The sequence below is a fragment of the Symphodus melops genome, assembly GCF_947650265.1.
Source record: "Symphodus melops genome assembly, chromosome: 1".
Lineage (NCBI taxonomy): Eukaryota > Metazoa > Chordata > Actinopteri > Labriformes > Labridae > Symphodus > Symphodus melops.
The window spans coordinates 22,150,976-22,176,608 of record NC_136691.1 but is presented as its reverse complement, the minus strand read 5'-3'; the positions used below and the strand labels follow the sequence as shown (position 1 = coordinate 22,176,608).

The following is a 25,633-nucleotide window of genomic DNA, read 5'->3' as shown; positions in this document are numbered from 1 at the left end:
AGGGCACGACCTGACCTCCAACCACATCCATCCCCTCTGACATTTTTACTCCACCTTTCCCTACATTTTCTGCAAACTGCGCACATCCCTGAGTCTCTGCCATGTCCAGTCCATCTGCTGTCCGGGCACTTTTTTATCTTTTATTTTTAGCTGCTTGGAAAAAAGCGAAGTGAAACCTCTTACAGCAGCACGGAGGCGTCAAAGGAATGGGCCATGAAACTGCGCAGCCTACTGATTTGCTTCCTTGATATATATCCGGAGCAACACAAAAATATGTAGCCTAGGCCTACTAAAGAAAAATATTTTGTCTGCATTTCAATACTTGGTCGTCATGGGGAACTGACGTCCAATCAGCTGCAGGATTCCCCTTAGCCCCGCCCCTCCGTGCCGTCTATTTATAATATTGCAACCGCAGATTTTTGTAACAGTTACTGTAGGAACAGATGCAGCCTGACTTCATCCACAGCACGGCGTGAATGAATGAGACTCCGGCTTCAAGTCCAACAACTCGGGCAGCCTTTGTTGTAATTGTTCCTACTAGTCAGTGTCAGGCTGCATACCTGCACCTTTTAACAGGCTACTGCGCACACCCCTGCTGTTCCTCTTTCTGCTTTTATATTAACCTGACTTAACTCTACAATGACAGAAGGAAACACCATGACAGACGGGGACGCGGCGTGTAAGGATGCTGCCGTGCCCGCGGAGGAGAAGCGGCCGGAGGAGGAGGAGGAGGAGGAGGAGAAGAAGGAGAACGGGGACAGCAAAGTGGCTCCCCTGTCTGAGAAACCTGCACCGGAGGAGGTCGAGTTCGTGCACCCGGAGGGCGGCTGGGGCTGGGTGGTCATGCTCGCAGCCATGTGGTGCAATGGCTCGGTGTTTGGGATCCAGAACGCCTTCGGTATACTCTTCCTCTCCCTCCTGCAGGAGTTTGGCTCCGAGAAAGATGAAGACCTCCGCTTCAAGACAGGTGAGTGCCGGGGGGGGGGGGGGGGGGCGAGAGACCCCCAACATCAGCTCACGCGCGACTTTATCTTGTGTGTATGTGTGTGTGACTGGAAGTTAATTTAGTGACTATAGCTTTAAAATAAAGCATCTTTTTTTAATATTTAAATATCGCAACACTTTAAAAGCTTCCTCGGTCGCGTTACTTTATGCGTTAAGACAAACTGTAAATTAACGTCTGTAACGGTTAATATTCAAAATGTAGCTAACGTTGAGATAACGGTAACGGTCACAGTCCTACCTTGTAACGGTGTTTGTGTCCGAGTATTGAACCGTCGACCTTTGCACCGGTCGACCCCTCCACACTCTCATGTTCGTGTGTTGACTCTCCTTCTTCTCTTAAAGCACACTATGGGTCTCACTGTGTAACCGTTCACTCTGTCGGCTTGCAGCACCTTTAGTGCGTGATATGATCCGGTGTCATTTCCTGCTTTAAAGAACGACAGCTCTGCTCAGAAGCAGCTGTGGTTACAAACTGTGAGGATGTGCTACAGTACCTGTAGACCGACATGCCTGAAGCCTCGTTGGTTCTGTTGGAGAAGTTTATCCAAATTGTTCTGGCATTAATTCATCTTCTGCGGTTGTGTTTTCTGTCAGAAACAAAGAAATACAAAAGTGAAAGTTTGAGTCTTCAGTCTGTATTTCCTGCATGCTATCTGCCAAACAATGGGAGACAGAAATAAAAACTTGTGCTTCATTATGAACTCTCATACCTTTTTTTGGGGTTTACCCCCCTTCTTCTGACTGTCACCCAGCGTCTGGATCATGGATCATGTGTTCTTTTGTGCCAGACAGATTTTGGATTTAGGGCTTAATGTGATACTGATATGGCGGCCAGTGAAGTGAATTCAAGTTTACACTAATGGCACTCAACTGGTCGAGCCCGTCGAGCCTCACCACCCACCAACACCAACGCTTTAATGGGGGACTGCCTCCAGAATTTGGGGAAAATGTTCATCCAATCAGATTTATTTCATCAAAAAATATGCAATTTGGATTTCATACAGTACAAAACATGTGACAGGCCCTTATGTGAAGTCTGAGTGAGGTAACCCGTCTGTTTCTACAGGGGGCGCTTTGGAGTTTCATCGATATGGCGGTCTTCATGGAGATCCTGTCTCAGCCTAACTTTCAGTCAGCCTAATGACAGGCTGAGAGCTGGAGCTGAGGCGGGTTTTAAACCTCCTGACAAACCTTTACATCACGCCCGCCTGTCTGGTCAGCTTCACGCTTTATTGTGAAATAACTATTTAACCTTCATAGAATCAAAACGGATACGTTGTCATAAAAAATCCCCCCAGAGAAACGAGCTGTTTTGCTTGTAAACGTTCCCTTTCTGCTGTAAAAACAGGCTTTTTTTTGAATGGGTGTGTATGTGACTTCCTGTGCTTCTGCAGCCAGCCTCTAGTGGACGCTCGAGGAACTGCAGGACTTAGCACTTCAGCATCAACTTCATTTTCCTACTTGGACTGAACAAAACAAACATGTTTGGACAGAGCTTTAAATTCTTTTTGGACACGTTGTTTTTCCGGGCACAGACTCGCGGCCAACTAATTGACCAGACTCACCAGTTGAGACCCGCTCATGTGGACCTTTTCTACTGCGGCGACAACTTGATTTTGTCACGCACTCAGAAAAGCTGCTCTCTTAAAGAAGTCTTACTGAGTGTAGTGGGGGTTGTTGGGTAGAGAGCAACTGAATGGGGTGTCAGAACAAGTCACCACGAGTTCTCTCTGCAGGGTGTTTGAATTCAACCTTTGAGATACGGTAAGGAGCTCCAGGCTGACATCAACAGGCACCAGCTGAGTTGGTTCAAGCGTCTGATTAGCAGCTTCATGCACTGGAGATGTTCTGGGCGCTTAGGAGGAGAACCAGAGCAGACCCAGGTTCGTATCGCTCATGGCCTCAGGATCTCCTTGCTTATAGTTGCCTCCTTAATCTGATCCGTAGTGAGCGAGAGACAGTAAGTGGATGGATCCTGTTGTAAATGCAAAACAGCCACACTGCTGTGCTATATGTGCTGCAGACGGAGAAGAGAAGACAGTGAGCTATGTTTAAACCAGCCTGAGCATTTTAATGACATGTTCTATATAAGACGACGCATTCATTCTGAAGCAAACAAATCTGTGACAGGCCAGTTCTTACCAGAGGTTATTGATGATAACATGTTTGCATGGACGGCAGTTTTTTTCCTGATGCACTTTTGAAAGTGTTGAGATCATTTCAGGAGGACTGCTCCTGAGCTGCTTGTTCACACATGCACCTCACAGCAGGAGAGCTCTCCTGAGGACAGATGTTACACGTAAAGAAGGATGGCAGACAAAGCATCAGAGTCCGCTTTAGGACGCCATGATGACCAATACCTGTCTTTATGTGTGGTTCAACAGTGGAGAAGAACAGACTAGAGAACAGGAAACATAAAGCAGCAGATTCATTCTGTGCGTGTGTGTGCATGACTTGAACAGTGGTCTGTATACAGTCTGCTCGTGCAGGGACAGTCTCCCGCTGTGAGGAACATCTGTGAACAACCACAGCCCCCCTCAAATTCTCTCCATATTTTCAGGGTGCGTTTGTGAGAAAAAGCAAACATGCAGTGAAGTTAAATGATTGAACTGTTTCCTGTTTCTCACTTTTATAAAAAAAAAAAGAAAAAGAAAAAAAAAGAAGCTGTGAATAAAGTCTCCATGCGGCTCTGCTGCGATTGTAACCAGCCGTTGTTCGTGACGCTGTTTGACAGATGACTCTGTACGAGTAGAGCTGCATGTAGATTTTGGACCCCCTGAATTCAAACAGTTCCCGGGTAACAATGAGCAGATGTGTGTGAGAGGTGACAGATTCACTCCTTTCTACTGACATCAGTGCAACAGCTGCGATGCGTTCAAAACCATCACCTGACACCCTCCCCCTTCCACCGGAGATCATTCACAGTTCTGTCTTGATGAGTGCAGACGTGAGGGAGCGGTAACAACCACATTCACACCTTTCTTTTTACTACTTTCAACGACAGTGTCACACCTCCGTCTGTTTTCAAAAGACAACCAATAAAGGCGTCCGCGGAGGAGCCACTTCTGTCCTCTGTGTCTGTTTCTGGTTTGTAATTAAACTCTCTCTCTCGTCTTGTCTGTACAATAAAACACTGAGCGTGTCAGGCGGTGAAGACCAGCATTGGCTGTGTTTAAATGAGAACATACAAACAAGTCAAGGTGGAATGAATTGTTTTTCCATTTGATAGTCTCCAACAAAAGGACTGTTTACATTAGCAGGCATGCAGAGCAATGGTTACCATACAACAGAGCACACTGGGCCTTTGGAGTTGGTTCCAATTCAGCATGTTATGTAATGCTTTATGTCTCTGTAAATCTTTGAACCATGGCCTGTTGTGAAGTGCTCCAGTCTCAGTCTCAGTGGTCTTGACTGCAGCTGTGTTTTGAGGTGTGTTTGTTCCCCGGGGGAGCTTTTCAAAATGTCTTCATGTAGAGATAGAGGATAGAAGCAGACATCAGGAGGACGCTAGGCTGCCTACCATTTGAGCGTTAGTGTTGGTCAGAACTATTCAAGTCACATTTCCTCCATGACCAGCGTGTCCTAAGATCACCTTACGTCAGCTTGGCTCTGTTGCCTCTCAGCTCTGTGTCTTCTCCCCGTATTGAACTGAGGCCTTTGGCTTTTCATTGGTTTTATAAGAAGGTGTCATTCTTTCGAGTTGCAGGAGGAAATGTTGAAGATCTTATCATGAGTTTTGAAAAGATAAATTCAAGTAGCAGACGTGCACTAAATGCTAACGTTCAGTTCAGGGAGAGAAGAAGGAAATGTCCACCCACTTCTGTGTTATCATCATTGTTTTCTAATTATAACTTTGGGTTATTTGACCTCACTTTTCAGTTTGCATTACAAACAGTTGATTCTCCTGTTACACTTCTCCTAAAATAAGATCAACTGGATGTTTATGAAACCATCATGATGAAGTGTGAGCGTGTGCTCCTCCATGTGGACGGCTCTGCTCTCTGAGAGCGTTCTTGTTTTGTTGATCTCGTGCACATGCACGTGCACATTGGTGACATGATATGTGTTTCCCTCTGAAGGCTTCGCTCTGTTTACTTTTGAACTGCAATGGTTGGGCTGTCTTCCTCCTAACCTGGCATGGCGTGGGAACAGATTTTCCAGGGATAAGGCTGCATCATCTCCAGCTGTCGCCCTGCATCACTCTGTCCCTCAGTCCTGCTGCTAGTGCAGCGTGAACGGACGGGGTTTGTTGTCCGTGGGCTGCAGTGCTGCTGAGTCATGCTCCATGGACGTCCGTTTGTGTGTTTCAAACTCATCATACCGTCTTTCAAATGACTGTCAGCTTGTTTCTGTCTGAAGATGTAACGCTTAGTGACATCATCACTTCGGTATGAACCCCTGCAACCCTGTAGACACGGAGCTTTTCTCCGTTTTCAGCATGTGACAATGATGCATGTGCCCCAGACCATTGATGGACTTGTGACAATAGCAGAAAATAAAAGCAGTGTTGCTGCACATGGAATGAGAATGCACATGCTCAGTTAGGAGCTGAACCCTCGTTTTGCTCTCTTGCTTGTCTGATGACAATAACAGTGCATTTCCTGCCCTGTGTCCCACTCCTGACACCAGCACACATTCATCAGCTGGGTTTTTTTAGGCCGTTTGCCCGTTCCCACAGAGGACTTGAAGTGTCACTTGAAGCTACACGCCTGTGCTTTACGGCTGGTCTTCCTGTGGAGGGTGGGGGGGGGGGGGGGGTGGGGGGGGGGGGCAGTAAACTTCTTGTTGAGGGGTTTTTGAAGTTTGACACCGGGGTAAGAGGAAGTGCCAAGGGTGGTGGGAGGCAATGAGAAGGGCCCTTCATTCTGACAGGCAGGATGAGAGGTCAAAGAGACTAAATAACAACACGAATCAACCTGTGGAACGCCTTTCCGTCCTCACCGCTGTTATTTTTAAGACCTGGAGAAAACACGAAGTGAAGTCCATTAGTGATGTCAGAACTTTAAAAGACTGTAAAAACTGAGTGATTCCCTTGTGACCTTTCATATGTAATTATGGTTTTCTTATCTCACACTGAAGGAACCAGCCAGCGGGCAGACATTACAGGTTATTGGTTGCCACCGATGACTTTTAACCAGCTTCATTTTTCAGCGTGAGGCAGTGACAGACGAGGAGATGACCTGGGATGGATCCTCTGCAGAATCTAATGTGAGAGAGAAACTCCAGAGAGGAGGACGTTGTTGATGTTAGATGCCGTCCGTGTGAGGGAACAAAACATCGTAAACTCACCTCATCCTGACGTCAAACTTTGTCTTTACGTGATCAAAACCTTCCAGCCTTTAGATCACATTACAGCCCCGCAACACTGACTGACGGAGACAGCTGACAGTGTCTGATCTTAGCTCACCTTAACTAGTAAGTGTTAACTAATGAGCACTCACAGGCGCTTGGATGACAAACTTCTTGCTCTCACGTCCCAAACAGCCGCGTTAATTACCCAGCCACGTCCATAACACACCAAGCTGTGCACTGTTGAAGACTCTGAGCGTTCAGCAGTGTCAGGGGAACGAGAAGTAGTGAACATCAGGTCAGGACTTTCTTAGCATGTGAAATAGTGTCCTGTGTGCTGTGAAAACTCACAGTCTATCCTAACAGCTTAGTTTTTCTTTGGTTGTCAGGCGACATGCGTCCTTTTAAAGATATGGAAAATGAACCAGCCCGTGCTGCAGCTCCACAGGGTCTTAAATGGGCTGCTACTTGCCTGAGCTCTTTGAAGGCCCCGTTTACACGGAGACGCTGTAACAGAAACGCATCGAAAAGGACCGCACTCCGGATTCAAAGCCAGTGGTGGGCAGTGATCCACTCATGCATTATTTCACTAAGCAATCGTCAAGACAGACAGTTCACACACACACACACACACACACACACACACACTGTATCCTGGTTTAGGACTTGACCTATCTGAACTCTCACTATCTTGAGACTGCAGCTTCCCGTCCCATGTCCACATTAGCTCTGCAGCCTTCTGCACGTTTGGCTCTGCAGGGTAAAGACAATCACTGCCTCCTCATATCAGTGTGTCATGTTTTGCACAAGTGGGACTTTATCTCCGACTTGTTTGGGCCTGCCCTTCTGCTCTTAATATATGGTGATACTTTGGTCATAATAAGTTACATATTAGGAAGCCAAAAGCATACCAGTGCCGTCAGCACCTGTCTGAAAAAGTTAAGCGCTCGGAAGTAAAGATGCTGGACGATGAACTTTCTGCTTTCTGCCGCAAACACTCTCTACTCATTGACAACAGTTGAAAAAAAAGACACGACGGCGTCCATGAAAAAACACGAGGTGGACCTGAGATAGTTCTATCCTTTGTTCTTTCTGGAGACACTTTGAGTGACAGATTTTCAGGCACACTGAAGACCAATCTGCACTCCCGTGTTGTGAGACTCAATAGAGCACATCAAACATGTTGCAACACGCTGCTTCTTCTCGTATGCTAAACTGCATGCTCTTTAAGCTGCACATGATATGAAATGTCCTCAGCAACAACAAAAGCCACTTTGTCCCCTGTTATAAAGGAGTATTTTACACCGGGCTGTAAATAAACCACAGCGAGTCTCATACTTAAATAAGAACTTTAAACTATTAAAGAAGTGTCCCTTCCCTTCAGCAGGATCACACATTTAAACTTGGTATTCTTAAACCCCACTGTGCAAAATATTTTAGGGGCTAAATGAGTGAAAACGCTGTCAAATGGGTCCAGTTCAAAGCTTCAGGTGCATGAAGCTGCATGACAGGCTGTCGTAAACTTTAAGAGCAATAAAGGCAGTGTACTGAACTACTGGTTTTTGCCCCTGACAGCCTCAGATAGCTCTGAGGGCGTTTTCACACCTTGCCTGTTTGGTTCGCTTAAAAAAGAACTCAATGTGGGCGCGTGTCCCCATGGAGGCCAGCACCTCAACGCGGGTGGCCCGGGTTCATGTCCGGACTGTGGCCTCCTTCCCGCCTTTTTAAGGCAAAAAGGCCAAAAATATTTTTTTTTAAAAAGAACTCAAGTCCATTTGCCAGGTTGGTTCGTTTTGTTCGCTCTGATGTGAGAGCTGTCAATCAAACCCTGGTGCAGCCTGAACATACTGAACAAACCGTACTGAGACAGCTGCTAAAGGTGAGCGATGGGGCGCTTCTTCATTTTCAAACTGTTTCATTTACCTTCAGTGATAAATGTGAACAATATAAAATCGACGAGCAGGTGTCTGTCCAACTGTAATGTATCTTTGTAACAGCCACAGCCAATCAGGAGGCTTCTTCTCATATGCAGGAGTCAACTTTTGTCTTTGTTTACTTTTTGGGTATGAGTGCAATAAATTCAGACCAATTAGAGAGCATGTTCCTCGGACATCCCACAGTTTAGTCCGCTTGTAAATGTCTCCTCTTAAAGCCCAAACTTTGAGGTAATTATGCAGCAATGAAACAAACTGGTCCAGGATTCAGACCAGAGCCAACGATCTAAAGGTGTGAAACACCCATAGTGTGTAACAACAGAACAGAGATGATCCCTGAGGAGATAGATGTTTTTATATGCTTTGCAGAAGCTGTGTGTTCAGAGGACACAGGCCGTCTCTTTCAGGCGTTTCAGAGAGCACTTTGATAATATTTAGTTGACCTGTGGCACAACATGGCACTGACTGCAGTGTGCATCACTTCAGGTCACACATAGACAGGGTAAGAGTTATAGTTTGTATCTTTGTGTTTTCATTGTTACATTCGGCAGCTCACTGTGGTTTAATGAAGTAAGAGTCGAGTCTAGAGGAGATTTAAAGATGAAGGAAAGTGGCTGAGCGGGGCTTTAAAGCACTTCTTTGTTTCAGCAGGATATCTGCTGGGGGACTCAGACTCGAAGCAAGAATGAAGAAAAAATGTTTAAAGGGCCAGAGGCAGGATAATCATCTGATACACACAGTGAAATCACAGCACTGTGAATGAAGTTAGCAATGAGTGTTTGTGATTTTAAGATGGTATCACTCTTTCAATCAAAGGTCTAAGTTTGGACGAGTTATCATTTCTGTGATTTAAGACTTACCAAGCTGTAAGTGATGGAACATGTAAGTCATTTATAAAAAGTTTAAGAGTGCCCTGAAGCTTCTCACAATAACAGAGCACTGGTTGGTTAAGACAGGTTGTCCGTTGTACTTGATATCAGTGTGCCATCAAGACAAACATGCACATTCTGTATTGGCTCATTTTGATCCGCTGACTGACGGGATCAACTCTGACATGGCAGCTGTTGTCGTCTCTTGTGCCAAAGATAAGCTGCTCAAAACTGGGAAATTGAACATGGTAATCAACCAATCAGAGAGTGCGTTGCTGGGGCGGGAAGGTCCAGCCCTTATACTGGCCTGGACTGTCAGGTCAGTGGCCTTCACATCTGTGTTACAGGCTCTGGTTCCCGCCTTGTGGGAATGCCAGATGGGGTTATTCCTGGGCCTGGTGCCATAAAAGCCACTTGCTTGCTGCCTATAAAGAGAGAGGAGCTGCAGACCTCTGCACCAAACACAGACTTTAGACTCCTTGATTGTGCTGTTTTGATGAATCTGAAGTAACCTGAACTCATGTGGTTGACTGATGTTCGTGTCAATAAGAAGAAGTCATCTGAGCGTATTTTGGCTGAATAGTATTTCCCCTCAGTTCGTGGAAAAGCCAAACGAAGAGGAGGGAATGACACATGAAGCCGATGTTTTCGACCTGAGTGTGAAACTAACTGTTCGGTGAAGTTGAAAATATTGTTTCAGTATCACCGTCAGTGAGCGAGCGTGAGGTGTAGCTGACGTGCAGGTGGGTGGTCAGAGGTTGGATGAAGTGTTGGACTGAAGAAGCAGAGCAGGGTATCTCACACAACTTCACCAACAAGCTGTGAGGAGACCCTGATGGAGGCTCAAGTGTTGTCTAGCTGAATGTTCTGAATTAGGGCGTCTTGGATTGTAGCGTTCTGGAGCACGATTGCTTTGCCCTGCTAGTCTGCGTTCACATTCATATCTTTGTTATTATTGGTACACAGTCCACACAGCTGACACATCAGGTGCCAGTATGCACATACAGTGGTTGGTTTGCAAATCCACCAACATCTCTCGGGCACAGTATGTGAGTACAGCACGTTTGTGTTCACTCTGATCAAATGAACCAGACTTCTGGGTCCAGCGTACTCCCTGGTGTGAGCCCCCCTAAGACCCAGCGCATCTCAGACTAAATGTTGAGTCTCCTATATCTTCAACTGATGCTCTTCTGCCATGTCATAATTCTTTTTTAGCTCAATGCAATTTGCAATTTTACACGTTCAGTAATGATAACGGTACAACATAATAAAAGTAGCACATAACAGAGGTACATCTGGTCAAAGTGTGTGAATGTGTCGGTGTAAAAGAGTAGAGATAAAACTAGAAAAGAACGATACAAGCCCAAGTCCATTTACCCTGTATCAGTACATCCATTTATTCAGGGTGATACCACAGATACTGTTTGTGATACTTGATACTAAAACATGATTTGGTCCCATGAAAGGACTCTTTATTGTCATGAGACAATCACTCCCAAGAGTCGCCATCTGTCGAACCAGGAAAAAGCCCATCACCGTCTGATTCAGAACGTGTTTCTAACTGATGGCAGTCGTTTCAGTGATGCTAACGCTAAGCAGCACGGCAGACAATGTTCTCACTACAGGATTATGATTGGTGCAAACTTATCCCCCAGCCTAGTGGATAATGTTGAGTGTAATAGTAGTGTAAGAGAAGAGTCACATACTGCAACATCATCGAATGCAAAGGTTGCTAAGTTATGCTACCGTCAGCGACCACACAGGGACAGCAGAAGAGTGCATTTTTCTCTCTGACTTGTTCTTATTAGAAAGAGACGTAATCGTTCTTTAGGGGAAGAAAATCTTGACTTGTCCTCTTCCATCTTTCAAAAGAGCACTCGCAGTGTTTGCCGTATGCGTCACCACAAACATCTGTGTTTAAGTGAGACGTTCATGTCTGTCTCCGTATTAGATTATAGGATCATTGGGTTAAAATGTCACGTGGCTGTTTCTGTGTATCTGACAGACTTTGAAATAATAGTATTAGGAGCTTCAACAGCTGGCCTGCTTCTGAAGGGTCATTTACAATAAAAAAGAGCCAACATGGTTCGAATCACTCCAACTAAAGCTTGTGAAGTTTTGAGCGACCACTGGTTAATGTTTGACCGGCTGTTTGATGTCAGGCGTGTGTGAGCGTGAGCCTGAGTCTAGGTGAAGGTTGTCGGGAGATAAATCCGAGGGAAGGTAAACACTTTGGAAGCCGAGCAGCACTTCAGAGGCAGCATGAGGACCAATTGTTTGGCCTCCTGCACATGACACGCATCATCAGGCCACACATGCCGTCGGCCGAGGGAGGGGCTGGAGAACACATGAGGGGGGGCAGAGCGAGGCACTTTGTGGCCACGATGACAACACGGAGATTGACAGGGAGGAATTACAAGGAGCCTCTGCTGCTGATGCTGGTTTGATATTCATCCCAACACAAAATCATTGAGTTCATGCAAAAGTCATGAAACGGTCAATATGTTTTCATGTAGCTGTTTCTAGAAGCAGCATGGTAGATTGTATCGTGGGAATAAACCACTTAATTTAAATATTTATATTATTGGAAGGTGTTTAACAGTTTAGGGGGAAAAAAGGTTTTTGACTGATGTAAAGATTATGAAACCCCTTCAATGATGAATGAATGATCTGTGTATTTCCCTTTAAAAGCTCAACATAAGAGATTTGGATAATTTGGATGTTTTGTTGATGTTTACAGTTAAAGGTACAGCACTTTTTTTTCTCTAATATTTCCAACAGTTATCAAAGTCAGAGATAACTGATAACTTCATTTTGAAGCAGTGACGCCATGACAGAAACAACAGTTTATTGTTGCCGTGGAAACACATGATGTTACATGAAAGACTGCCACATAGGGAAGTGTGAGTTGCTGCTGAAAGCTGCCGTGCTGTCGCTGTGTGTGCTGCTCTGATAAAAAACGACGGTTAATTTATCTTGTTCAAACGTCTTGCTCAGGTCAGTTTCGCCTGGTCATCTTGGCCACGGTTAACTTGGAGTTCATTTGGGGGTATCAGAGAGAATCACTCCCATGTTTCCCCGCCAGCTTTGATGTCATCTTTCCTTATAGTTTTTAGTGAGAGCCCCCTGGTTGTAGAAATATACGGCGTGTTGAACTTCCTCCCATGAACGCTGCTCATCAGAAAGCTCTGTGACGTCCTTGTTGTGTTGAGTCTGTACAGAGCAGAAAAGAGCTCTTCATCATCATGTAAAGCAAACTATGAAGTCTGACTAACAGAATAACAAGATTCTGAATAACATGATCAGTCCCGTCTCTTATGTGCCTGGACATTAGCAACAATGGACGCCACAAAGAACAAACATCCAAACTTTGTGATGTAGTTGTATCTGTAATCTATAACAAGAGCTTTCTCCATTCAGGGTCGCATGTCTGTCTATGCTTGATAAAGCAGTATGTCTTTTTTTTTAATGAATTATCCCCAAGAGGATAAAAAAAATGTACCATTTGTTATTATGGCAGCTTGCAGCGGACGACTGTGGCTCAGTGGTAGAGTTGGTCAACCTTTAAATCTTTCAGTCAGAAGGTCATGGGTATCCTGCAGCCACATGTCCGATGTTTCCTTGGGCAAGGCACTGAACTCCAAGTTGTTCCCGCTGCTTAGTTGGGCAGCATGTTAATGTGGATGAATAGGATGAGTATTCTGAGCGACGCTTCTCAAGAATGCCTTGTTGGAATATCTTTAAATGTGACTTGGTCTCGTAAATAAAGGATTCTGACATAAATCAAGACTGTGTCACAATTTCAAACACGTTTGTGAGCGTATAAGAGGATGAAATGATGGCATTTTTGTACCCAGAAGGTTTGAGGTCAACTTGAATGCATGGGGTGAACTCTTCTCTGCTCATTGTTCTCGCCCCTGTTATACATCTTGGTTGCGTTTCACAATGAGGGTCAATTGAGAATCTGAGAAACAGAGGATATTGTGGTCTGACCTCTACTTGTGCTTTGTTGGGACCATTCTCAGACTGGATGCAGAAACTAGTCAGGCAACCAATTCTGAAAACATTGAGCAAAGACAGTATGAGAGGCGTATCCAAAGAGGGGCCTGCAGCCATGTCTATACTGTGAATTTACAATGGGGGTGGATAAAAAGTTCCGCCAATCAGCATCCAGCATTGACACACCGCCCCATCCCTTTTCCTCTGGCACAGAAAATTACTCCTATTGAACATTTTTATTTTGACCTCTTCTGGAGAAGTCATTTCAAAGATGCATATGATGTGTTTTCTCTGCTTTATGCAGAGACATAAATTACTTTTGTGGCTGCCCTCCCACCCTTAACTTTCTGCTGAGTCATCAGGCATAAGGTTTCACTTCCTGTGGTGTGAGGCCAGAAAACACATGACGGACACGAGTTGGAACTTTGTATGCAGGCGTCCAAAATGTGACGATTTTAACTGCGCCTCCTCTGCTAAATCCTGCAGGGGAGCAGCCCAGCGTAAATGGTTTCCAGCTGCTGTGATTCTATAAGGTCCACTCAGGCCCAGATGTGCTGCACTTTGAGGCCCTGAAGAGGGTTTTGAATGGAGTCTTTGTAAATCAACAGCAAGAGCCGTAAAGTAATACTTTAACATGATTGGTGGTTCCACAGTTAGTCCTCATGAGTCTGCAGTTTGTGAAAGGCCTGAAGTTTGAGCTGACAGCTGACAGAATTTCCTCACAGCTTCCAGTCGAGAATAAGCCAGGCTTCACCTGAGGGACTCTACTTACTTCAGGGAATATTATTGTGGTCAAAGAGGCCTCAGCGTTATCTGACTTGACAGAAACTGTGGACCTGTGCCAGTAAAAATACTGCTAATAACCCAAGCGGCAACCTCCGGTGCTGAAAAATGAAGCCAAAGCAGACGTGCAAAAGTCAGGAGGCTTAAGGCCCGCCTCAGCTCCTCCTCTTTGCCTGTCGTTTGGTTGACGGAAAAGTTGTTAGAGTCAGCATTTCTCATATGAAAACCGTCCTATAGAAACCAATGGGGGGCGTCAGTCAGCCTCTATGCTCTAAGAACTTTATGAATGTTGAATAGTTGAGAGAAGAACAGTTCAGCCTGTGAGGTACCCTCATATTATCTTTAGTTATTTCAAGTTATTTGTTGGGGCCTTTTTGCCTTTAATGGCTTGGACAGCTGAAGAGAGACAGAACATGTTGGGTGGAGATAGTAGGGAAGACTACAGCCTCTGTACCTGGGGCACAGCTCACAACACACAACCACCAGGCTATTGGTCCTCCCTCTTATTATCTTTTTACCATCGAATGATTGAAGCATAGCATAGTGATGACATTCAGTTTAATTAGAAACATTTCAATAACTTCAAACCAAACAGACCATAACACTGATATGACCAAAATAACATCTGAGGACACGTTCCATATTACACCTTATGTTGGACTTACTGTACACCTGTTTACTCAACCTTGTTTCTCCTTTACCGGTCCTTTCACATCAGAAGGTTAAGATGGCATCTCCAGTTATTTTATAGTAGCAGAAGTCTGACTGATGTTTCCTGAGCCTCACTGTCAGGTCAACCATCCAAATTACAAATACTGCTCGTCTTAGCATTCTTTGTGGAGAAACCCAATACGAGAAAGACTCAAGGCATACACATTTTTTGACACATATAATTATGTACTTCTCAGTCATGTCCAGGACGTTGTCAGATAGTTTTTGTGTAATAATAACCTTAATACTGACCACCAAGTGGCAAGGAAATACAATGCAGCTCTATGAGACGAGGGCTATCATAAAAGAATCAAACAACTGTACTGTACTTGTATGGCCGGTTTAGTATTCTATGTTAATTATGTCATCATTGCTTTTAGGCAGGGTTGGTCATTTTCTCCAGAAACACTTCTGAAGATTTTGGTTGAAATTTTCTTTGTGTCCTGACAGAAATTAATAACTCATGTTCTCTGAAAAAGGAACAAAGAAAAGTTGTTATTTGTAGCAGTAAGACTGTAAAAACCTCGACCAATGTCTGCCAGGAGGTACCAATCTGATGAACCAATTACACGCCTCCCTGTCTCCCCGCTCGTTCTCCAGTCCTTGTGTTGCACTCGACCTCACTCAGTGCGTGTCACTGATGACGGAGTTTATCATGTGAGTATACTTCCTGCTCAATGAGACATGAGACAACGCAGTTTCTACATAACACAAGCGAAGATGAGGTTCCATGTTGGAGCGCACTCGTAAGAGAGAGGCGGGGCTTGTGAGGAAGCACAGAGGGGAGGGGGTGGGTGAAAACCGAACACTGAGGGAATGCTACTTTCAAAATAAAGCTAGTTTTCCAAAATGACCAACATTACCTTTGATGTATGTTAGAACATTATAAATCCCTTTAAATTCTGTGTCTCCGGGTTTCTCTATTTGCCTCCAATGTTTTTTCTGCTAACAGCAGTGCAAAACAATCACGACACCAGATCAACAGACATGAACAGATCTCTGTTGAGCCTGCTGTCACCAGGTAGACAAAGGTGCATGTTGTTAGTAAAAAGGTGGCTGAGGATTTGTGAAACTTTAAAGTAGTTGGAGGAAAGAAATGCCCGGCAGCTCGATTTGAACTCCATTTATATTTTTCCACCAGGATTGGAAGGAAAGTTGAAATATGAGCGACAGAAAACCATCATATCGTACAGTCTGTCTTTAGATGTGAGGCGATGTCAGACTGGAGCATTAAACGCCTGCTGTGGTTTGCTAGGAGTCCCTTGCTTTAGACGCAGGTGGCTTTTCTCACTTTGTATTGTCAATAAAATCAGCTTTGAAGCCTGGAGGTGGATTAAGTCAGTCCAGTCTTTTGTAGTCTACCTCCTCCTGTCAGGGGTGAAGGATTTGTAGTAATTGGTTGAAATTTGTAGAGAACTAATAACGGGTGCTTTCTAAATGAAGCTCGACCAAGGTGTACAGAGATTTATTTTAAAAGAGGAAATCCTTTAGACTAAAAAATGAATGTAATTTATTTCCCGTTCTGCCTCCTGTTGCTCTCTGATACTCCAGTCATTAGTGTCATAAGGGATTTGTTGCCCTGGCGACACATTAACTTGCAGTAATGTTCAAAGTCGGCTTCAGTCTCATTCAAATCCAGACTCGTCCCCCCTGAAGAACACATCCAACATGTATCTTCAGAGCAGACAGAAGGAGTCAGAGGCGGAGGTGATCATGTGCTCCTCCCCTCAGGAGAGACGTCAGTAATGAGTCTCAGTTTAACATAGACACAGCTTGTAAAGCCATTATCCCTGCTGCTTTGTTTCACTGGAAGGAAACAGGGTGGTTATGTGTTTTACAAACTGAGTCATCTTTAACAAAGCTCCCTCTGGATGTAAAGCTGCTTCACTTTGCTCTTCTGTTCTGACCTCAGACTGCAGCAGGGTAAAGGTTAGAGCCAGCGGTGACTGTTGTCCCGGTGTTGATCTACAATGACCACCGGATCAGGAGGCTCTTTACACTGACACAGCCCTGTTAGCGTATCATATTGTTCAGGATCATTTGAGGGTTTCTTTAACCACTCATCCCTCATATGAAGCCTGTCCTGTCCAATGCAGGCAGTTTGTAAAGGTAAGATGTTTTCAGCAGTAGCATCAGTGGATGTATTTAAATAGTAAACAGTGAAAGGTGGAGTCGTTTGTTGCAGCTTATAAACAACATTCAGGTGGGCCCCCACACTCCCTGCAGGGCGCAGTGTGAACGTTTACTGCGTGTACCTGCACTCACCTGCCGGTCCAACAGGAAGCAGACCAACTCCACGTCCAGGAGTGAAATCCAACACCAGGTTCACCCTCATCTTCCAACATGCTTTACCTGCTCTGCTCTCTGAATGGTCGCCTGGGCTCGGAGTTGTTTCCTCTCCTAATCTCTCCTGCATGTTGTCTTTGGCTGGAAAACAAACACACACACACACACACACACACACACACACACACACACACACACACACACACACACACCAGCTTCACCCAAAATACACTGAATTCAGTGTAGTTTCATGATTCTCATATTAAATGTCCTGGACGAGAGTCTTCAGATGTGTGTTTTGGCGAGTCAATAATTGCATGTTGAATACATTATGCTGAAGGTTTCAGGCTTAAAAACACGTCAGTCATATTCATACAGTTAAAGGTGTGATCGGACTCACAGTCCTGCATGTTGATGTGTCCACAGAGGGACATCTGCTGCTGTCCCTGCTTTGGAGATCAGTTGATTTATTAACACCTTTGGAGCCCTGCGTTTGGTTTCTTCCACAGTAACAAACCCTGACAGAGGACACCGGGGTCTCTGCCCGTTACTGAAGCCCATCCTTATTGTCAGTGTTGATAAAAACAACCTCAAATAAAGTGATTCTGAGAATGTACCACAGGAACAAGATGTTTATTTGATTCAAGCAGTGAAATGGTGTGTCACATCGCTGCAATATGAGCCAAGTGTGCCTGTCCATTAGCTCGCTCCATTACCTCTGGTTAATAGATAACTCTTCTACTCACTGCTTAATGCGAGCTGTCCAAATGTTTTCTCAGAATGGACACAGTCGCCGGGCGTCCATCAGAGGCATGGTGTGCTTAAACACTTGTTCTGAGTCAACAACAGCTACTTAAACCCTTAAAGGACGCTGGTCGCTCCGTACATGGAGAGCTCAGCTGATTTAAAGAGTGTAAAACGCTGATTTGGTTTAAGGTTTCAAATGAAGACACGTTTGGCCACCGGCCGCACACTTACAACAACAGGCTAAATGTAGCTTTTGTTTCTGTCTATTCAGAGTCAGAAATCAGGGGAACAACACGCAGGAAAGCAGCCACAGCTCACACTCATACCTGGGCTGATTGCTTTGGTTCAGCTTCTGTACATGTGGCACGCACTAACCACTAGGCCACAGGCGGCCCCAGGAACATACCTCATGATTCGGGAAATAACGAATCATAATCTTCATTTCACTCCTGAAATGAGGACTTCAGGAACTTCAGGACGTACGTTATCTTTACTTTTGTCTTCTTACGTCTGCGTTGATCAGCACATTTTGTGTTCCAGATGATTCCAGCGTCTCGCCTGTTAGACACTCTCTGGCACTGACTCAATCACACTTCTTCTCTCTTCTATAAACGCTTTCTTGCTTTTCAGCCAAAAGTGGAAAATCCGTTTGGAAAACATTCTACCAGTTTATGGGAAAAAAAGCCCACGCTTCAGTCTGCGTCTGAGAGTACAACCTGAGTGAAGTGAGCGTGCTGTCATCAGCTGCTAGCTTTCAGACAAGCACTTCTACATGATGAGGAAGCAGAGCAGCATTTAACAAGAGGACGTCACAAGAATCTCTAACAAGTGATTTCCTTGTTTCTACTCAAAGCTCTTTATGGAACTTGTTAAGTGTCCTGCATAAGGACACATGGGACATGAGGCTGCAGGAACCAAACCCCTGACCTTCACATTGAGACTCCACCACTAAGCCACAGCTGCCACAAAAGTCACCAATAATAGTTTGTACAAACAGTAAAAAAAAGCAGAAGAGATGAGAGAGTGAGGAGTCAGAGAGAAACAGTGAGGGAGTGACATGATGAGCTCAGAGAAACAAAGTGAAGCCAGTGGGCTTTAAGAGGAAACCTAAACGTTTCCATAAACAGTTGAAATAACTCAACGTAAGGAAGAGTTCAACCTGTCTGGACTCTTGAGTGTTCAGCTCGCTGGCGTTGGTTTCCTCCTGTGCTGGAGGTTCAGTCATGGTGGGGTGACCGGGTTCAGGGCACAGCACTCTGTAACAAGGCAGACAGACGACTTAGGGCAACCCTGCCTCATCTGTCAGTGTCCAAGCCGGGCCCGCGGCTAACGTGGGATGTCACTGGGACAGAGAGAGGATTCTAATATTACATTTCTCAAGCAGGAATTCCTCTTTCTATGAAGCGTAAATGCTTTTAAACCGAGAGACCCGACAGATGAAACCAGAACAGCAAATTTCCTGTTGTCCTCCAGGGATCCTTTTCTCCTTCACTGACATTTATTACATTATGTAGCTTAAAAGTGAGCCGATATCCCCACTAAGACGAGAGCCGGCACAGCGGACCCCTGTGAATTAGACATTTTTCTGACTGCAGTGTCTGGATGAGGTCCTCAAAGGGCTTGGAGAGTTTATAAGTAAACCAGAGCAGGGCACTAAATATAGGCTCCACGTCAGGATGTTCACATGTGAGAGTCTGAATGTGAACACTGCTGCAGCTTCCACTGAGGGATCAACTCTGTGTCCACTCAACATCTGTTGATCCTGGCGGCTCAGCTTCATCTGTATCAAGTATTAAGAGTGACAAAGCATGGCAGAGTTTGAAAGGGACAGATGACACCAAACGTAAACACATGAATACATTTAAGAACAGCAGTGTAAAGAGAACAGCCCCAATCATCTGCTCACTGTTGGATGGAGCCTGTTGTCCCGGTGACGGACGACATTTTTAGTAAAAGTAAACTTGAACTAAAAACAAGCTTTGGATGGGTTTTCTTGAAATGTGATGGTCAAATCTTTGTGTGTAATGTCACTCGTAGGTCAGAGCTTGCTGTGATGATGTGTCCACATCAACGTGTGCAGACATTCATGTGTTTCAGACCATAAAGCTGGCCCACAGTTCTCTTTTAACAGGCTGTGCTTTTATTTGTGTCAGTCTATGAAATGACTCTGCTGATACTTGGGACCAAGAATCACTACCAGAGGGGCCTTAAATCAAGATAGAACTCATTTTTATACCAGAAAGAATATATAATTGTGTCCACAACCAGGTTTCATGACAACATTACATTAAAAATCCTTAACACAGCCCACACACACACACACACACACACACACACTCACTCACACACACACACACACACACACACACACACACACACACACACACACACACACACACACACACACACACACACACACACACACACACACACACACACACACACACACACACACTGCAGGCTAGTTCATCCCTAAATGCACAGGGGGCTCTGATTGGAGCGCTGCCTGAAGAATCACAGGTGAGAGGAGGGGGCTAGGTCTTAAATTGGGATGGGCTTTTATTTGAAGTGTTACGGTATCATCTATGTTCCCCTCACGATTAATTTCTTCCTTAAACACCACCTTTAAAATGCCGAACGTCAGAAACACTGATGACAGGACAATCAGCCTCAACTATACAGTTATACAGTGGCCTTCATATGAACACATCGATCTGTGATCTTTGAAAACGAGGGCTCAGTGTCCTGGCTTATATGGAAATATATTCAAAACTAAATGTCCTGAAGGTTTGAAAAGTTTTGGCCCAGTAGACAGACGGTGAGAATAACAACAAGAGCCTATCAGGGTCCTCCACTTTTGAGTGTATGTACCCCATGTATGAAACGTGGTCTAACAGCGCTTTGACAAGTCAGGAAACTAGAAGAGAACTAAACCAGCTCAAGTCCTTTTACTGTGTCTGCTGCTCCATAGACATCTATTTCTGCATGTAAGCTGGACACCTGATGACACTGCAGTACCAGAGTCAGCCACCGTGTGAAGCTAGCGTTGACCATCGGTGCGCTACAAGGAGGCTCGAGGTCCTCTACCCAAAAAACCTGTGTTACAGCCATTACACGACCTTTAACCTCCAGCTGAAGCAAGTTTGAACCTTTCACACGCACCTGTCCGTCATTTAGATTCTAAATGATGTCAAAATAGGCTCGTGTTTTCAGCAAACAGTTTGTTTTTGGGAACAGTTAATCATTACAGTGCAGCTGTCCTCTGCAGTCCGACATGAGATGTGAGGCGGCTGCTGATATCAGAGTTAGGATAAATAAAAGTGTGGGAGGAGGATTTTTAGGTCCAGCTCTGTTATGACGTAACAGGAGACTGTGTGTTGGTCCTCGGACAGCATGGGGGAGGATTGACTCACACAGAGGGCTTTACATTAATCAGAACGACGGCAGCTACACAGTTTTCCTCTCACCGTCCTTCAGAGTTGGGAAAAACAGTTGTCTCATCTTTCCCCTGTCTAATCCTTCTCAGTGCTACCTGTGCTCGCCTCCCACACCATCTCAGATCTGATTGCTTCAGAGACCCGACGTCCCTCAGCTTCTTGTTGCTAACAAAACACGTCACTCACTGCTGGCTTACTCATCCTGCTGCCCAGGGTCAAAGAGCACAGCAGGAGGCCTTAGTGTGTTTAGTCAGTGTTGTTGTTTTTCACTCCTTTATCTCCGCGTTTGCTTCACACAGCTTTCAAAATAACGAATCCTTTCATGAAAGCTTTTTATTTATTTTTTTCTTGACTCTTTATTTTTGGTTAAACTTTTAGACTAGCTGCACTGTTGTTCATCTACTGCTCTGTGTGCCCTGGAATTGTTTTGAATTGAATAGAATATTCCAGCACATAATCTGAGTAACACAGATGTTTTGACAAGCCTTGAATTGCTTGTAGATTGTTGTAACTGTGTCCCGTGCATCTGAACTTGCAGGTCTGCACGCTGCAGCATGTGACGCTGGTGTTTCACCTTCGACTCACACACAGGACTGCTGAGCAAAGCGGGTTTCCTGCGGGCGCCCTGATGGTCAGAGCTTCAGCCTCACTCACGATTCTGAGACGCCACAAACAAACAATGAAGACGAGACGTTTTTTTAACATCTTAGATTTATTTTTTTATGTCTTTTTATGCTTTTATGGGAGTGACAGCAGAGTGGGGAACGACGGGACAGGAAACACAGCTCAGGTTATGGACCTCTGTACGCACACTAACCACTAGGCCACCAGCGGCCCCCCCCGTTTTGTTGTTAGATAGATGGATGGATGGACCAACTCTGCGTCCAACACCAACGTTACCCTCGTTTTATATTGCGTGTCGCCTCAGTATGATATCCTCTTTGCGCTTTAAATGCGTCCGTCATATTCACAGGTCTGAGTCACGTCCACTAGCTTGATTGCATCCATTGTTATTGGACGGTTCATTGGCTCGAGGACACGCTCCAAACTGAACCTGGAGTTCTCTCTCAGTTGTTTTTTTCACCTGGATTCGTGAGACTGTGTTGTGTGAATGGATTTTGTTTTTGTGTCTATGAACAATAAGAGGTGGTTCTAACTCATTTTGGATTGTTCCAAGGAAGGTCAAATTAAATAATACAGAATGTTCTCCCCACTTAGTGTTGATTTTTACGACTAAGTGTTTTCCTGTCTGCTTGATTTGTTTCCCTGCTGTTACAGGTTGTCATTTCCTCTGTGTGTTCATGGATACAGATCAACAGTGTTTGTAGTCATCAACATCTGTACTGTTTATATCACACAGCAGACTCTTCCTGTTTTCTGTTAGGGACGCGATGAAGCTTCGATCACTCTTACAGTTTGTTGTGTGTCTTTGTGTGTGTGTGTCTCCTGCAGCTTGGGTGGGCTCCCTCTCCATGGGGATGATCTTCTTCTGCTCCCCCATCGTCAGCGTCTTCACAGACGTCCTGGGCTGCAGAGTCACAGCAGTGGGTGGCGCTGCTGTCGGTCTGGTCGGCCTTTTGGCCAGCTCCTTTGTCAAGTAAGGACCAAACTTCTGGTTTCCATTTCAAAATGATGTCACTTCATCACAGCATACAGAAAAGGATAAATATGAACTTTATTGATGCCCTATGGAGGAAATGTAGTCGTTACAGCAGCTCAAAAAACAGGAACATAAACAGCACTAATAGCAACAAGTTTAAAAACAAACGTGTTTACATTAATTAGTTAAGAGCTACTCCTACGACACACACCACATGGTTACTGTTACATCATTCTCTGGAGGTCTGAAGTGATTTGCACAGATTACGTATCCACCTCTTCCTCTTTCTTTTTTCTTTTTCTTTTCTTCTGAAGTATAATTCATAAAAGGTGCCCAGTCAGACAACACAAACTTTTTGTCTGTTTCAACGTTCACTGTGTCGGATTAGGCGATCCCCTGACCAATCGCCAAGACCGACGTGATGACGTTGGAAGTAGAGGGGCGGAGCTCCAGGAAAAACAAAGGGAAGAGTGTAAACAGAAAGAGAGAACAACAGAGCTGGACAAACCTTTCCTGTGTGTCATTGTTCCATCTCGCAGCACCAACTTCATCCTTCTCATGCTTCGTCATTTTGTTTGTTTGCACTCGTGAGTTTTGCACGTGCAGAGCGCTCTGTGCTCTCATTGGTCAACAGCACTGACATGATGGAACGCATGATAGAAGAAAATCAAACATGCTCGACCGTCTCTCTGGAGGTCCTGAGGCGTCCCAGATGTGTTCTTGTGACACAGACAGCTCCTAACATCCTTCGTCTGCCTGATCCACCTATCATCATCCTTTTATGTCGATATCAGACCTCAGCATTAGTTGCTGTATCAGAGCTTTCCAGTTGAACCCTTTTTTTTTTGGTATTTTTTTTTTTGGAGAAGCTAGCCAGCTGTTACGCTGTGACGAGTGCTTTAACTTTGAATGAACAGTTTCATTTCAAGCTTCAACAAAAGCTTTTGGACACTTTTCCTACCATCCCATGATCCTGAGCTGATTGTTCCCCATCTTTTACTTTCAACACTTTTGACTTATTACTAAAAACTCCATGACTCTGGAGAAACTCCTTCATCGGAGGGCGACCATGTGATGCAGCAGAAAGCTCCAGAACAACTGTGATGGAACCTTTTGTGGCGACTTTGTCAAAATAAAATGACATGCTCCTTGTTCTATCTATATTAAAATATCTTCATCGACATGTACTTATTGTTTGTAGACTTAAGTGTTTCTAAGTATGTTCTATAGTCGGGGAACGTTTGGGTGGAGCAGATCTTCGGAAACAAGGCGGCACTCCTTTTAGTTTTCATTAGGACTCTATTGGCAAGAGGTGCCGTACTTCACATCCCGTCGTGAATCATTTCCTGGAATCCTCCATTGTCCACATGTGAGGAAAGACTTGGACTGTAATAACCCATCCAAAGAAAGTGGCGTGCGCTCCTCAAGCGTCCCTCTGTCATCACTTTCAGGTGCAACAACAATAAAAACTCTTTGATTACTGATTATAAACTGACTGACATCAGCACTTCACAGCTGACAGCTGACAGGGCAAACTACGCAGTGTCAGAGTCATGTGATTTTATTGTGGGCATGTTGAACTCTGAAGCATAGACATGGATTTCACTTAGAAGCCACGCTTTTAAACAGCACGTCTTACCTCAGGACACCCCCCCCCCCCCCCCCCCCCCGCTCACTTTTCTGCCCAGAAGAAATGCCAGGTGGACACTGGGCCTTCGATGAATAAAGTTTTCATAAGGAGGAAAATGGACTCACTCGTGGATACAGCCTCAAGTGGCCGTTTGATGAACTGCAATTTATTTTTCACATTTCCGTGTTGCCACGCTTTTCAGGACGCAGCTTGTAAATTCATGTGTGCTGTTAGTCAAAAGGTTTGGCAGTGAGTTAACCTGTTATTGTATCTCCTCACAGGACCCTGGGCCCCATGTATTTCACCTATGGCATCGTGTTTGCCTGCGGCTGCTCTTTCGCCTACCAGCCCAGCCTGGTCATCCTGGGCCATTATTTCAAGAAGCGCCTTGGCCTGGTGAATGGCATAGTGACAGCAGGCAGCAGTATCTTCACTATCACCCTGCCTTTCATTCTGTCAGGCCTGCTGGAGAAGGTGGGCCTCCAGTATACCATGCGTTTCCTCTGCATCCTCATGTTTGTGCTGCTGCTGGCTGGATTCACCTACAAGCCGCTGCTACCTGTTAAAGCCTCCAACACCCGCACCAGCCGCTTTCCACCCATGAGCCAGATCTTCAACATCAACATCTGGAGGTCTTTGGGATATCGCATCTGGGCGTTCGGCATCCCTGCAGCCCTTTATGGCTACTTTGTGCCCTATGTTCACCTGGTAAGTTTGTGTTTCACAGACCTCCACTCACACCACATATTCATATGCTGATGACAAATAGCAACACGTAAATGCAAACAGGCAGATTCCATGATGTGATTTCCCAGAATTTGAATCACATGATGTGGATGTGAAGGGAGGAGAAGCTTCAGAAGCCTTCAACTTGAGCTGTGTGAAAGTGGAAGATGAGAGCCAGAATCATCCAGCGATGGGATGGAGTGTTACCATGAGATGGTTTATGAGTCCCTCTGTGTAATCCTGTTAAATCAACATATTTGTAATGTTTTCTCTCCCCATTGGGAAGGGCTAAGTAAAAAAAAAAATCGACTTGTTAATAGGCAGCTCTCTGTGAGATAACAGCTACTATTGCTCAACAAACAGAAAAGAATGAGGAAATCAGAGCCTGAGAGTTAAAAAATCTAAATCCATCATCAAGACATACGGCTGCTTGTCTTGGCCTGGACGTTCCTGGGAAAGGGATTTTTTATCTCAACCAGTGTTTTCACTATTTCAGGGCGTTTTCACATTTGGCACGATTGTGTTGTCCCGTGCTCGTGCTCCCCTCTCCCCCGCTGCTCTGAGTCAGTAACACCGTTCAGTAGTCCCTTAGAGCAGGTGGCAGGATAACAATAGTT

The 25,633-nt window shown here is 45.0% G+C and overlaps 1 protein-coding gene across 1 annotated transcript in view; it reads left to right on the top strand.

Annotated features, from left to right (window-relative positions):
* The first annotated feature begins 619 nt into the window (after positions 1–619).
* The window catches only part of slc16a10 (solute carrier family 16 member 10), a 39,680-nt gene continuing 14,666 nt past the window's right edge, over positions 620–25,633 (top strand). The window contains exons 1-3 of the mRNA XM_079360525.1: positions 620–967; positions 22,513–22,657; positions 24,572–24,998. Of these exons, the coding sequence (XP_079216651.1) occupies positions 640–967; positions 22,513–22,657; positions 24,572–24,998 (900 nt within the window). The 5' untranslated portion in view covers positions 620–639. The remainder of the gene's footprint in view (positions 968–22,512; positions 22,658–24,571; positions 24,999–25,633) is intronic.